Raw genomic sequence first — 14,892 nt, 5'->3', positions numbered from 1 at the left:
AAAAAAAAAAAAAAAAAAAAAAAAAAAGGGAGGGCTTACGTTTTCCTCAGTGCAACAAATGAATTCAGCTCTTTGATCTGCAAATGAAACTATTGTAATAAGTACAAGATCACTTTTTAAAAAAATAATAATAAGCAGAAGATTAATTAAACTTCTAAACCACTGTAAATACAGGTTGCTCACGAAAAATATGTAGAGCAATAAAAAAGATCGCTGGCAAAATTCTATCATGCAACATCAACAAGTGATATATGTAACTCGCAGGGTATAGACAACATTATCAATTATAAAGGTAAACTCGTTCCAAAGTCCAATACTCGAGGAAAAAACACATTAAAAAAGTACACTTTTATCAACAAGCAACAGGAGACTAAAATCCTCAATAATCAAATAATGTTCCGACATCTTTGTTAGAGGCAAGCTGAACCCAATGCTAGATGAAATAATGACAACTAAGGCTTCCTAAATCAATAAGCCAATTCATATGTTTCCCAGTTCTTTTTTCTAAATAATGTATATTTTTGTCGGTTCATATAACTACATCGCTACAATTCTCCATCCTCTCAATGCTCCTGCAATTGACACAAGGACGCCCAGAGCAGTTAGAAATAAAAAAACTCAGAGATGTCTCAAGTTCTATATATATATATATATAAACTAGATTTTGTGCTTCATTTTGAAATCAGTATTCTATCCAGCATGAACGTAAAACACATAAAATGTTTTCTAAAATTACGACCAAGGCTGTTGACAACAAACAATAGACAATGCATGATGCCTCCATTCAAACAACCATTTTGAGTGATAATTATTCTATCCTAAAATTGAACTGCGAGCAATCTGACAAACAGATACAAATAACTCATGAAAAGAAAAGGGCATTTAAAGGCAGATAATCCCATAACTCCTCTATATTACCTCTTGTCCACGTAAATAATCCAACTCCTAGGTTTCCTAATCTCCCAAAAAACAGAAATGCAGACAGCAATCAGCGAAATTGTCTTGCCTTGCGTCCCACCACAGCAGAGGGGCAACTCTGATACAGAATTGGTGATCCTCCAAAGATTTTCTCAACTGGACTTGGCAAAGAGCAGTGGAAGAACAAACAATCTAGGCCTTTCCACTTTCTACATATTTTTCATATTTAGGGCAAAATATACTTCGTATAAAAACAATCCAACCCGTGAACACCCATAGAAACAAGTATTTGGTATTCACCTATTCACTCTACGTAAAAAGACCCAACTTGGATAATTGGGAATTGGCTAGGTAGTTTGTACAGTGCTTTGGCACTCTTTGCCATTCTCTAAAATAATAATAGACCTGGTACTACCAGTTCTGTTAACAAACTTATCGCAACTGATAAAAATTCTCTTAGACAGATCTGGTGCATACACACATCTAATATTGTCATCTCATTCTCCTATGAATCTTGAGTCAAATGGCTCATGAAAGGAGATTGAAAACTGCATCTTCTATACTGAATACATTGTGATACATCATGCATTAAATTACAAATCAATCCACACTCTAGCTAATGATTTGGAAACCTCAATCAAAATATCAGATGACTCATATTGGTTCAGTTAAGCTGTTAACCGTCAAGCTTTATACAGCTACTTTCTTCCCTAGAGCGTTCGAAAGTTAAAATAACAATTAACTAACCATTGATTGCTTCTCATCGTTGAGCTGCTTATTCACTTCCGGTGGATTTTTACTCTCTTCATCCTTGAGTTCACGGTCAAAATCTTTAATTAATCTGCAAGAATAGCTCCATTTTGTGACTAAAACCAGAACTATAAAAAATATTTACAAAAAAACATTAATAAACTAGGAAACATGTCAATTGAGCTTCATTTTTTCTCAATTTACATGTTTAGCCAGCACCTAAAGTAGTCTATGATTCCAGTACTCAATGCAGAGGCTATGTAAGCATGACTCAAACAGCAATTTTCTTTATAATTCAACAAGAGAAGCTCCCACATGCTCAAAGAATCATGGGCTGGTTTTACCATACCTTTTACATTCTCTCATCTTTCCTGTGAGCTCCTCCAACTGCTTACTTTGTCTACTGGAATCTCTGATATTATCCAGTCTTTGAAACCCATTTCTGAGAGACAGTAGAAATCAAAGAGGATATCATAATGCAGATACATAGGATAAACACAAGAATGCTGATATTCAATAAATGGAAACAACTTCAAGTGATATTGCAGCATTGCCACACAATCAACCAAATTTAGGACTAAGTTTAGGATGATATTGAATAAATGGTATCAACTTCAAAGACTTGTACGCTCTAAGGTTCTCATCGAGCTAGTGTCATCCAATTTAATAGAGAAATTTAGAGAACCATGCGTATGACCTTAGCTCCACGGATTCACAGTACTTAGCACTTAATCTACTCAAGATTCCATTACACAAGGACTTTGTTTAAAGTTTTCTGTTCTTTAAGAAAGTTAAGCTCGCCTACATTTTGTGGTTTAATTTTCACTTTTCAAAAAAGAGGATTAGAAATCACTCAAATTTAAACAAAATAAAACGAGGGAGTTTCAAAACTTCATTTTTCTTAATTATATTACGAAAACAAAAAAAGGTAGTTTTAGTAAATCAGCATAATATTAGAAACAAAACATTTTCAAATGAGCCCTAAGTTCTTCTCCAAATCCCCAAAGAGGAGGTTTTACTGATGGTAGGATTCTAGAATTCCCCGACAAGTGTTAACAACATCACTTTTTGTGGTTTAACTCCTACGAGGAATAAGATCGAGGAAGGAACACAAGTCTCTCAACTAGTATCACTTCCAAAAACAAATTACACAATCGAATAGGAGAAATACCTACTGTGAATTGGTCGTGAGTTTTACGCAAAGAAAAAGGAGCTACAGATAGAAAAACGTAAAGCAAAAGCACAAGAACCGACATTAACACAAAAAACGAAGAAAATCAAGAGTAAGGTGAATAAAACATACGAAAGCGCCCGAAAATTGTCACGAATTTCACCATGGATCTGCTCTAACTGAGGATTCATCTGCAAGCCGCTGGTCATCTCGCCGGAAGTGTAAGTTGCAACAATCTATACAGTTTATTGCATCTACAGAATTCGAAACAGCATGGAATCCAAGTAAAGTAAAAAAGGAAAAAAAATAATAATCCGAACGAACCCTAGTGGGAGTGGAAGTAAACTTGGTGTAATCAAAAAGGAAAACAAAAAAATGGTGAAAAGCAAGATGGAAGAGAGAATCGAAGAACGCAAAGCGGAATTCAAAACAAAATTAAAGGCGGAAGTGGAAGAACTCTGATTCACGAAAATGGGGATGGAGGAGAGAGAGGAAGAACATGGAGGAAAAGAAAGAGAGAGAGAATATGAGAGATAGGCTGGCGAATGGCAATGGGCAGCGGGCAACGGGCAGTTCATAAATTAAAAAATTAATAAAATTAAATAATTTAATAAATTTGGAATTAAGTTACAAAGAAGGAATATTAATTAATTAATTAGCGGCTGAGGGAATTTTAGAAACAGACGCAGAAAACAGAGCGCCGTGTTGCCGTTGCCATCGACTCTTCGTTAAAAAGGTCAAACAAGGGTCCCCCTTTGGGTTGGGTTTGATTGGAGGGCATTTTTGTCTTTTCCTTTCTCTCCGCCCACCATTTTAAACCCGTCACCGTCACACCGTTCACCACGTCAACCGTTCGATGTAGATTAAAAATTTTATAAACTTCTATCTAACTCATTTTAACCGGGATCAAAATTCTTGTTACTAAAGGAGAAAATGGGAACCCGTTTTAGCCTCCGACCATGTTCAAATCTCCGCTCCACTCCCTTTTTTTAAATAAATAAATTTTGTTACCTACAAGGAATTCGTTCCTCGGAAAAATAAATGAAATTTTTCACAAGAACGAAGATTGAAACCGGAGTGGAAACGGGATGTGTACAAACAATATATATATATATACATACATTATACATACAAAATATATATAATCTATCTATCTGTGTGTATGTACAAAGAACTCGTCCCTGTATATATATGTATATATATGTGTATATATATGTGTATATAAATGTGTATGTATATATATATATACATACGTACGTATGTACGTATGTATAAAAAAAATTATATAATTTTCCTATCGATAAATTTATTTTTTCTGTTCAAAATTATTTATCATATATCAATAAATTATTAAAAAAAATATATATATGCGGTTCAAATTTTAAAGAATTTAATTAAAAAAATGATAATGATTTTTATTCAAATTTATGAATTTTTATAAGGTATTCAATAATTAATTATTCAACTAACTTGAATTTATGGATATTTTTGCACAATTCCCGATTAAAAGTCAGCAAAAGTATTTTTTTGACTGTTTAATTGGGATTTCTTTCCAAATTTTCGTGACATATGAAAATGACCGAAATACCCTCACTCTACTCCACTTTTGTATGGTCGGTGTAGTCGGAAACTACCACCGCCTCTTATCGGCAAGAAATAAAAAAAAAAAAAAAAGTGTATTTTTTTTTATAGGTCGTGACATTCTTTTTTTTAATTTTTTTAGTCATCATATTCTCATTATCACTTTCATTTAAATGTAGTCTCCGTTCATTCATATATCTTTCATTTATTCGGGCATCACTAATATATTTATATTATGTATATTTTTTAATGTTATTATATTATTTTTCAAAGTTAGATGCGAATTAATGATAAAGACAAATTTTAGATTTATTAATGATAAGACTATATATATAATCACCAATTTTATAATTAAAATTACAATTTTCTGTGTGATCCCACAAATAACAAATATATAGACGACCATAGTCTATTAGCCACTTGCCATCACTGAGCCCTGTCTCGACGGGATGCCTAAATCACTTGATAATATTTTACATAGCTGCACGTTTTTAGCATAACGTTAGGTCCCGTTTGGTAAAAATTGCAAGAAGTAACGTTTTTAGCCCTGTCTCGATGTTAATGTTTTTTTATTCTCGCTTGACTTTGATTTCTTCGAGCCAGTGCTCCAAACAACCTGTAACGACCCAGACTCACAACTAGCAGAGATTGTCCTTTTTGGGCTTTCTCTTTTAGGCTTTCCCTCGAGGCTTTAAAATGTAGGGGAAGGTTTTCACACCCTCATAAATGGTATTTTGTTCTCTTCCCCAATCAATGTGGGACTCTCACAATCCACCCCCTTTCGGGGCCTAGTGTCCTTACTGGCACACCCCCTTCGGGGAACAACCTCCTCACTGGCACATAGTTCGGTATTTGGCTTTGATACCATTTGTAACGACTCAGGCCCACTGCTAACAAATATTGTCATCTTTGGGCTTTCTCTTATGGGTTTTCCCTCAAGGCTTTAAAACGCGTCTGCTAGGGGAAGGTTTCCAAACCCTTACAAAGGGTGTTTCGTTCTCCTCTCCAACCAATGTGGGACTCTCACACAACCCGACATGTTTTTTTAAAATTTGATTAAGAATTCAAACTTTTGTGGAAGAACCGTGAAATCTTAGTAAGAAAATCAGAAGGAAATGAGCATAAATGTCAAAACCCGAAAACTACAAAAGATAGCTTATCGAACAAAATCGAACCACCGATTAGGTTAAAGAGTAAAATAACGTATCTCGAGAAAGGAAGAAAGGGCACCTGTCTATATGAAGATGATTCTCCTTGCACCTTTCTTAATTCTATAACATATAGTGAAGGGCTTATCTCAAAAACCTACAAAAAAAAAAAAAAAAAAATAAATAAATAAATAATAATAATATAATTAGAACAATTTAAGGTTCAAATTTACCTTTGCTGATACTGAAAGTATAATGGCCACACCATTCTGCCCCTTGTGCTCTCTCATTACTTTCAACTGAAAACAACACAAAATAGCTTCAAAAGTAAACCCTAATTTCACCGTCCAAAACCCGAAACCCGAGACTCGAAATCTTTATAAAAAAACAAACAATTGGCTCGAAGAGTGTGTTTGAGAGTGATTGAAATGGTTAAGATTAGCATCGTTGTATTTAAAATCACTTTGAAACGTGTTAGTTCGAAAGTCAATTTCATGTTTGACCATCAGAAACGACATTTGTTGGGATGATTTTGAATATGGTAAAAACGATTTTAACTGTTTAAAAATCACTCCCGAACATGTCATAACTTATTCTCGAGTAGTGGGTATGCAATTGGAATGTTCGTGTCTAAAAACCCTAAATTTTAGGCCTGGGCTATAAAGGAATTACGGTAAACATTACAAAGAAAAAGAAAACTTATCCGAGCATCCTATTAATTCATCAATAACCTAAAAAATGTAGGCACCAATTGGTAACCATATCGTTCCGTATCCTACATGTTTATCTAGGTCATGATTTCGGTCTTGTCGAGTATCTAAGTCTCAACCCACACAATTCCGCTCGCTTTCAGTCCATACATGATCACTTAAAACACTATATTCTCTTATGATAGAAAAGGGTAATAGGAAAAAGGACGATGACAACAAACCCACTCACGATCTACTAAAGGGTCCGGAGAAACTTGTTCTCGGGATACTAAAGGGTCGAGTAGGTCAAAAAGAAAGAGTCTATAGTCAGGTCGGATACTCGACTTTCTTTATTGAGATAACGAAAGCTTCTCGTACCAAACCAACTTCAGCTAGGAACAGGTCGACCCATTTTCAAACAGAAAGAAGTACCTCACCTCACTTACGAGCCTAATTTTCTACGACCCTCGACCCGATATCAATTCTAAAGGTAAATAAAACGTTTAAAAAGTTACTAACCCTTCCTTCTTTCTTGTGGACAAGAAACCCCATTTCTTTGACAAGATCCTCCATCCGATTGAGGATGTCTTCTTTGGCTGAGTGAATGGTTGTAAATCTAATCTTCCTCTCAGAAATATCCTGCATTAATTTTACAATATAGTTTAATTAAAATCATAACTGTCACATTGCATTAATTTTACAATATAGTTTAATTAAAATAATAACAATTAACAAAGGGATATCATTGCATTAATTTTACAATATAGTTTAAATAAAATAATAACAATGTAATATCATTTCATGCTCACCTCTTTCTCAAATAAGCCTGAAAGATCTAGACATGATGACATTCCAATCAGTTCAAAAGCGTTTATAGTCGTGGGAGATCTCGGACTCCTTTCCTCGAGATAAGATGGCTGGCCCAAAACCCAAAACACACGTGTTAAAATCAGTTAACCGAGCTGGGTAACCTAAAATTACTCAATTGAAGTTGTCACAACGTGGCTACTGTTCGAGATATCGTTTGTTTCTCACAAACATTAAGATAACGAGACCAGATGTTTAATAATCATTAGAAGTAGATACGAGACGTATCAATAAATTTGATATACTTTTGTAGTTTCTCTCTCATGTGTCTAGCTGTTCAAGACGGTTAGTGACATTGTAACTAGAGATATCCATTTAACTCGTAGGGACCGGCTCCAAACGAGGTGGGAGAGACCTCACTCTGTTAGCTAAACAGGGGCAGGAGTGGAGATTGTATTTCCTATTCTCGTCCTCACCCCCGAAATACTATTGGATTTACGGGGATGTTTTATATAAAAACAAGAAAAAAATTTCCGGCAGAAAACCTAATTTTCGTGAAAATAAATGGAAAATTTCGCAGAGATGGGGCTAAAATAGCTTCCCTATCCCCGTCTTGTCTCGGGACATCTCTAATTATGATGGGTTCCTCGAATAAATTCTTGTACCAACGACAAACCTAAATCGACGAGCCTTACCTCTTGATGCGTCGGGATGGCCTCACTTTGAGTGTTTATATCCTCCTCGTCATCGTCAAGGTAGGCTGGATTGTAATCCTTTCTAAACCACTCGTCCATTTTGATACTTGCCATAGTTATCCGAGAAATAGGGTTAGGATCAAGAATCCTTTTGATCAAATTTTGAGCCCCTTGTGATAGCCATTTGGGTAGCTGCGTTTCACCCTTCAAGATCTGAAATTCCAACACGGAAAATCGTTGCAAAATCGTTATAAACAAAAGTACACGGGCTAAATCGTAATAAACTTAAGTTCAAGGATTAGATTGTTATTTCTACGAACGTTCAAGAATTGAAAGTACGTGGACTATATTGTTATAAAACTAAAGTTCAAGGACCAAATTGTTATTTTGACTAATGTTTAGGAGCTAAAAGTGTTATTTTACCTCATGTAGTGACGCAATGGATACATGATTGAACGGAATTAAAGAATATTACGTAGTTACCTTATTGTAAAGGACGCACAAATTTCTATCTTCGAAAGGAAGCGATCCAGTAAGAATTACGTATAAGATAACCCCACAAGACCAAACATCAGAGGCCGCACCATCATACCCTCGGTTAGCTAGAATCTCAGGTGCCACGTAGTTTGGGCTTCCGCACGTGGTGTGAAGCAAGCCATCATTCTACGCAATTAGGGCAAGGGTTAACAATTTTTTCATTTGTTTCGTGCAACGACTCGACTTTCTAAAACCCTAGACCGATTCGGACCCATTATCATACGCATGTTTACGTCAAAATGATGTAAGCATTTATATGGTAACGAGCCCAGATCAATCAAAGGTTTTAGAATATCGAATCATTACATTTCGATATCCCTCTAGCTCGTATGTTGCCTCTTGCCCTCGTTCCTTCTTTTCCCGAAGCAAGTTCTCGATGTGAGAAGGAGCAAGAGCGAGAGAAAACATAGAGAGCGAGGAAGTCGAAAAACAGGGCACGAGAGCACGAGAATGTAAGGTCGTCTTAGCTACTATTCAAACCATGGTGGCTTACTACTTACCCTTAAATGCTCGGGTAATGCACTTAAGCCAAAATCAGATATCTTAATATTTCCCTTCGCATCAACCAATATGTTCTCAAGCTACATAGTATAACAAAAAAAAACAAAATGAATCAAAGCCAAAAATACGAAACCTTATATCTACCGACGGTAACTTTGAATTAACGTACCTTAAGATCCCTATGGTAAACGCCTTTCCAATGGCAGTGACTCACACCGTCAATTAACTGTTGGAAGATTTTTCTACCTCGATCTTCCGACAGCTTCCCGTTGGATGCCTAAATCATTAACGATCGTAGAATGTCAAATCCAGCATTTAAGCTAACTCGGGTACAACTCAGTAAATAAGACGTTAAACTTACGATTCTATTAAACAATTCTCCCCCGTTCACATACTCGAGAACCATGTAAATTTTGCTTTTACTGGCCAACACCTGCGTGAAATATAAACAGTAATTACGATTAATTATTTTAAAAAATAAAGTTATTATATTTATTTATTTATTTATTTTTGGATAAATGTTAATTAAAAGATTCCAAGTCTTTATAAACATAAATAATATAAAAGGCAATGAATTGATACAATATAGTAACGGCTGAAACAAGCAATTCATTAAATAATGTATTTAGCTAATTAATTATAATTATAATTAATTTAGAATGGGTTATTTTTAGTAATTATAATTCAATTATGTTAAATAATAAATTTCTAGATACATTGCATTTATTTTTTAAAATTAATTTTAATTCTTTTATTAATAAGTGTAAATTGATCATTTATTATCTTTTAATTATTAATTTTAGAAACATTGTATCCAATTTTTTGAAATAATTTTAATTTTTTATTAATTAATTTAGTATATATATTATTTAAAATTTTTTAAAAAAATTTAAAGTTTAATTTTATATTTTAAATTCTATTTTCAATCATTAAACTAATTAATTTATTTATTTATTCCAAAAAAAAAATAATAATATTTTTATATATAAACAAGAATTTGAACCGAAGGTTGCGAACCGCTTGGACGTTGTTCGGTTCGGTTTAGTGCTCTCGAACCGAACCGTGAGCACCTATAATTTTCATATTAAAAAATTAAAGTAATAAAAATTTATAAAAATTTAAATAACATTAAAAATATATAAATTTAAAATTAAAGTATAGTTTAACTAAACTGATGACGTGGCAGACATAAAATAATTATAATTTATTGGGCCAAAAAGGGAAACCGTTACTCCACCCATCTGTACGTGAAACACGAGACGTAAAACGAAAACCACAAGCAATAATAATAATAATTATTATTTTTTTAAAATTTTTTATTATTATTATTTCTTCCAGAACAAGCAATTATCTTGACACGTAACTCCCCAAATTGTGGAACTGAAACAGCCACCCACCCAAATCCACGTCAGATTTAAATTATTTTAATTTTAATTTTAATTTATTCTGTTTTTATTTTAAAGTCATATTTGAAAATAAATTATTAAATAAAAATTTGAAAGAAATTTAGAAATCAAGCAGTTTTTAGTTTTTTATTATATTTAAATGATTTTTTTCTTTATTAATTAATAAATAATTCTGATGAAATTTTAAGAGAAAATTTTGATTTTAAATTAAATTTAATAAAAATAGATATAAAACACTAATAAATGGACTAATTTCATATTTTAAATTTATATTATTATTATTTTCTCTTACATTTATCGAAATTCAATAATAAATGCATACCAATTAAACAGAAAAGGAAATGAAATTTAATTTCTAATATTTATAATTATTATTTTGCATTTATTTTTCACTGTTTAAAAAGGAAAAAAAAGAGCAAATAAAAGTCAACATCTTGGGTGAGCAACCAACCATTTTTTTTGCGTGTTCCAATAATAGTTTTTATTTATCCTTAAATTAAATTTTTAATTAAATTTAATAAATATTAAAATAAAATCAAGGATAAAATGAAGGGAGAACATAGCCGAGGGTAAAAATGTAAAATCATATATGAATTGAATGAAAATAGAAATAAAATATTTAAAAAGGAAATTTATATTCGAATAATACCTCGTGTAGCCTCACTATATTTGGATGCTTGAGAAGCTTCAGCGTCCGTATTTCCCTTTTAAACTGCACCGTTTTAATGGATGCCAGAGAAAACTTAATTAATATATAATAAAAAACAAAAATTCATTTATCCATCCTTCAAAATTACAATATTACCCTTTATTGAATGGTGAAAATTTTGTACCAAAAGTATTTATGAACCAAATGGTTAGGACGTCCTTGATGTCGGAAAAAAGTTTTAAAACTAATAGAAATTCGGGTCGATCATCAATGAACTAATATTTCGGATTTGGTTAAGAGACGAGATTGAGAACTATTCTGGTCATCGGCCGTCGTCGAGTGACAAGAAGAGATAATTTCGAGAGGAAAAATTTGAGTTGTTTATGTTAAAATGTGAGAAGATTAAGAATAATCGTGTCTTGAAAAGAGTTAGAGACCCGAACACTCTGACACGATTTGAAGCGGTTGGGTTAGAATTGGAAGGAAGGAAGGGGAAGGACCTGATCGGAGATATTGAGGTCGATGATCTTGGTCTTGTCGAGGACCTTGACAGCAAAAGGCTGATCCGTTTCAAAATTGATAGCTAATTTGACCTTTCCGAAGTTCCCATGCCCCAGAGTTTTCCCCAGCTCGTACTTCCCCAGTCGCACACGCGCCGCCCGATCTTCATTTTCCTCGCCGCCGCCGCCCACCATCTCACCCCTCTCCGCCCTCTCTCCCAATTATCTTCTCTCCTCTCTCTCTCTCTCTCTCTCGCTCTCTTTATATATATATATATATTATTATAATTCTAAATCTAACCACATGCTTTGGTGATAAATATTTCCAAAAACAAATATTAAAAAATTCAATCCAATTAATTTGTGTTTATTTTTTATTAGAAATTAAAAAAAAAAAAAATTGGGATTTTTAAAAAATTTACCAATTTGTTTATTTCTGTTACAATTCAACTCAACTGAGTCCCGCTCTACTTTTAAAATTATTATAAAAATTAAGAATATTTGATATTTGTAATTATTATAACTTCTGTTTGATATTTAAATGTTATGATTTTATTTATTAATGTAATATTTACGCTGGATAAGTATTTTTTTTTAAAATAATTAAAAAAAAAAATCCGACAACTCAACTCGAAAAATAGAGGGTTAGGTTGGGTTGGATTGTGAACTCTGTTCGGGTTGTTCGGTTCACTAACTTAACTAGAACGGTGATGAGGTTAAATTTTTAATTATGTGGTGGCGAGGCCATAAAGAAATAAAGAAAGAGGCCCACCACGAGTAAGTCGCATCCACACAACAAAATTTATCTTTTATGGACCCATCACCATCATTAACTTCCATCTCACGTTTTTTTGTGGAGACCGGCCACCGTCTTCCTTTCACGTGTTTCGGTTCGGTTTGCCCATACTAAAAAGATGACACTTCGACCGTTTAGAAAAGTATAATTAAATTGTTTAGAAATATTCAAAATATGTCGTCGGAAAAAGCGATCCCGAATCGACCTTAACTTATAAAAGATTATCGAATATTACTAGAAATGTCCATTGACAAAAGAGCGGGAACGATATACATTTTTCATCCCGATCTCTGCCTCATATTTTATTTACCATATATTCTCTATTTATTTTTTTTTTCCGTCATTCCTCCATGGTCGGAATCTTTAAAATAACATTAAAAAAATGATATACTTTCTTTCGGGACCCAAGTCCTCGTTGGCACTCTCCTTTCTCCAATCGATGTGGGACCTCACCAAATCCACCCCTTTGGGGCCAGCGTCCTTACTGGCACACCGCCTCGTGTCTACCCCTAAGAAGGGCGAGAGAGCGAGAAGACTAATACATCGTTCGATGTTTGGCTTTAATACTATTTGGTAACGGCCCATGTCCACTGCTAGCAGATATTGTTCTTTTTGAGCTTTTTCTTTCGGGATTCCCCTCGAGGCTTTAAAACGCGTATGCTACAGGAAGGTTTGTAGACAAGAGTGTTTTGTTCTCCTCCTCAACCGAACATTACAATAACTTAATATTTCATAATTTTATTTAAATTGGGTCGGGTTCATTATTAAATAAGAATTATCTGAACTAAAGAATTTTATAACCGGAATAATTATATTAAATCTAAAATGCATCTCGACCCGACTCAACTCAAATCCCGACACACTACAAGATATCTTTCCATGTGATTGTCATGTGATATATCTATAATTAGGGCAAGCTAATTGTTCTTTTCAAATAATAATAATAATAAATATAAAAGATATTATAATTAGGATGGATTTGAAATTACTTTTTAATTGCTTAGAAATTACGTTAATTACAAAACAAAATTTGTTGGATTAATTTACACATTTGCCCCTATATTTTTTTTAAAATTACAATTTACGAGGGACTAAATTCTAAATTTAATCAAAATATAGGGACTAAATTTGTAATTTATTCAAAATATTTTTAAACTCATTAAAATATCAATTAAATCCGACAAAGATTCGACCCATTTTAAAATAACTCGTTTGTACCAAACTCAACACATGTTTCTACTCAGTAAGCGACTTACGGTTTTTTTAAGTGATTGTCGATTGTTGGTCGAGGTGGGGCAACGTTTAGGAGCTTTACAGTCGTAGAGGAGGGTCGTCTCGAGTCATCAATCCTATGTATCAGGGTTGTTGTCGGTTTTTAGATCTCAATCCCCAGTTCTCTGTTTCGTAATAAACTTTTAAACAGTACGTGTAAATGTCATACTGTTTGTTTTTGAATCTGTGTAAAATTTTAACGTATTTTTTCCGTTGTTAGTCTATCAATCCACGTCTCGATCCCTTATTCGAAGTCTCGAGAATCAGATCAAATCAAATGACAAAACATTAATTATCATTTCAAATGGTTCGGTTTCTAAACCAATTATTAATCGAAAAAGAAAAAAAAAGTCTTCTTTATCGCTTAGTGACCATCTAAAGGGTCCAACAAATACATTAAAATTGTCGGCTTAAAGCAAAGAAGTCATACATTTTGGGTCACACTATTTTGTCCCTTTTTTAGCTTAGCTGTCTTTTTAACTTTATCGGCATGCTAATTATCGATATTTAACCTCAAATTTTTACCGTTGCGGTAATTTTTTTTTTTTTTTCACGATCGAGGAAGATTTCTTTCGAGTGTGAAAATACCATTTTGGTCATTATACGTCGTTTTCAAATTTCGATTTTAGTCTGTTTTCTTTCGAAACTGGATTTTCTCTTGATCGATCTCTTCTGGTTTTTCAATTTTAAAATAATGCAGCGTTATATTATTGTAAATTATCTGTTCCGAACATTTTCTAAAAGTAGACAGGGAGGAACGAAAATAGTGGTCGATCGGAAGAGCCTTAGGCACCCGAGATAAGAGCGGGTTGTCTCGAGAAAATGGTCGGGAGATACTTCCAAAAGAATCTTGAATTTAGTAGTTGAGAATTTATTATTATTGAGATTTGTTAAAATAATAATAATAATAATAATTTTGGTAAGAAAATAATAATAACAATTTGTTCAAATATTGATTAAAAATAATGCTGAGAATTAATTTAATTTAATTTATCTAATTAATGAAAAATAATTAATCAATTATAATATTAATAATAAAGACTGAAATTAATAATATTGTATAATTTAAATAAATTATTTAAAACTAGTACGTCAAAAAAATTATTGATATTAATAATTAATTAAAAGTAATTGGTAATGAAAAGTTAATATTTAATTAATTAATTAATTATGATGAAACAATTCATCTATATGGATAATAATATCTTTCTAATTCAAAAAGTGAAAATATTTATAAAAAAAAAAAAAAAAAAAAAAGAAGTTGTTCGGGCGTTTTCCACGTACCACACACTACCCAGTTAGTTCTCGTAAATATATGCATATATGGGTACATGTTTTGTGTCATGGTCATGTTTGTCCGGGACGTGTTGTTCATATCATGTCAAATCCTTTATTTGCTTTCATGTTGTATTGTTCTACTATTGTATTTTCTGTTTGTATGATCGTTCGGCGAAATCATGTCTAGACGAATC

At 32.9% G+C, this 14,892-nt stretch overlaps 2 protein-coding genes across 3 annotated transcripts in view; both read right to left on the bottom strand.

Annotated features, from left to right (window-relative positions):
* LOC111460326 (novel plant SNARE 13) overlaps positions 1-3,382 on the bottom strand; it is a 7,629-nt gene extending 4,247 nt beyond the window's left edge. Inside the window, exons 1-4 of the mRNA XM_023103546.1 lie at positions 2,972-3,382; positions 2,018-2,110; positions 1,666-1,759; positions 40-77 (exon numbers count right to left, since the gene is read on the bottom strand). Coding sequence (XP_022959314.1) covers positions 40-77; positions 1,666-1,759; positions 2,018-2,110; positions 2,972-3,048 — 302 coding nt within the window. The 5' untranslated portion in view covers positions 3,049-3,382. The remainder of the gene's footprint in view (positions 1-39; positions 78-1,665; positions 1,760-2,017; positions 2,111-2,971) is intronic.
* A 1,380-nt stretch (positions 3,383-4,762) lies between these two features.
* LOC111459973 (CBL-interacting serine/threonine-protein kinase 1-like) lies at positions 4,763-11,597 on the bottom strand. 2 transcript variants are annotated; one of them, XM_023103048.1, is made up of 12 exons: positions 11,353-11,597; positions 10,853-10,915; positions 9,159-9,230; positions 8,967-9,074; positions 8,797-8,877; positions 8,243-8,422; positions 7,760-7,972; positions 7,067-7,174; positions 6,777-6,896; positions 5,802-5,867; positions 5,651-5,725; positions 4,763-4,901 (listed from the first exon to the last, which is right to left on the bottom strand). In XM_023103048.1, exons 1-12 carry the CDS (start codon positions 11,545-11,547, stop codon positions 4,833-4,835), a joined length of 1,350 nt encoding a protein of 449 aa, XP_022958816.1. In that variant the 5' UTR covers positions 11,548-11,597; the 3' UTR covers positions 4,763-4,832. The 2 variants fall into 2 exon arrangements, with proteins under 2 accessions (XP_022958816.1, XP_022958817.1); XM_023103049.1 differs by lacking the exon at positions 8,797-8,877.
* Positions 11,598-14,892: the final 3,295 nt, after the last annotated feature.

This window comes from Cucurbita moschata, unplaced genomic scaffold, assembly GCF_002738365.1.
Source record: "Cucurbita moschata cultivar Rifu unplaced genomic scaffold, Cmos_1.0 Cmo_Scf00023, whole genome shotgun sequence".
Lineage (NCBI taxonomy): Eukaryota > Viridiplantae > Streptophyta > Magnoliopsida > Cucurbitales > Cucurbitaceae > Cucurbita > Cucurbita moschata.
This window is presented reverse-complemented; position numbering and strand designations above follow the sequence as displayed.

Bases quoted from the DNA above. Each gene is read 5' to 3' on its own strand.
- LOC111459973 (XM_023103048.1), bottom strand. From the start codon at position 11,547: ATGGTGGGCGGCGGCGGCGAGGAAAATGAAGATCGGGCGGCGCGTGTG. The intron at 9,231-10,852 runs GTATTATTCGAA...TATTTCACGCAG, and splicing joins ATATAGTGAGGCTACACGAG to GTGTTGGCCAGTAAAAGCAA. The intron at 9,075-9,158 runs GTAAGTTTAACG...TTAATGATTTAG, and splicing joins GAGAATTGTTTAATAGAATC to GCATCCAACGGGAAGCTGTC.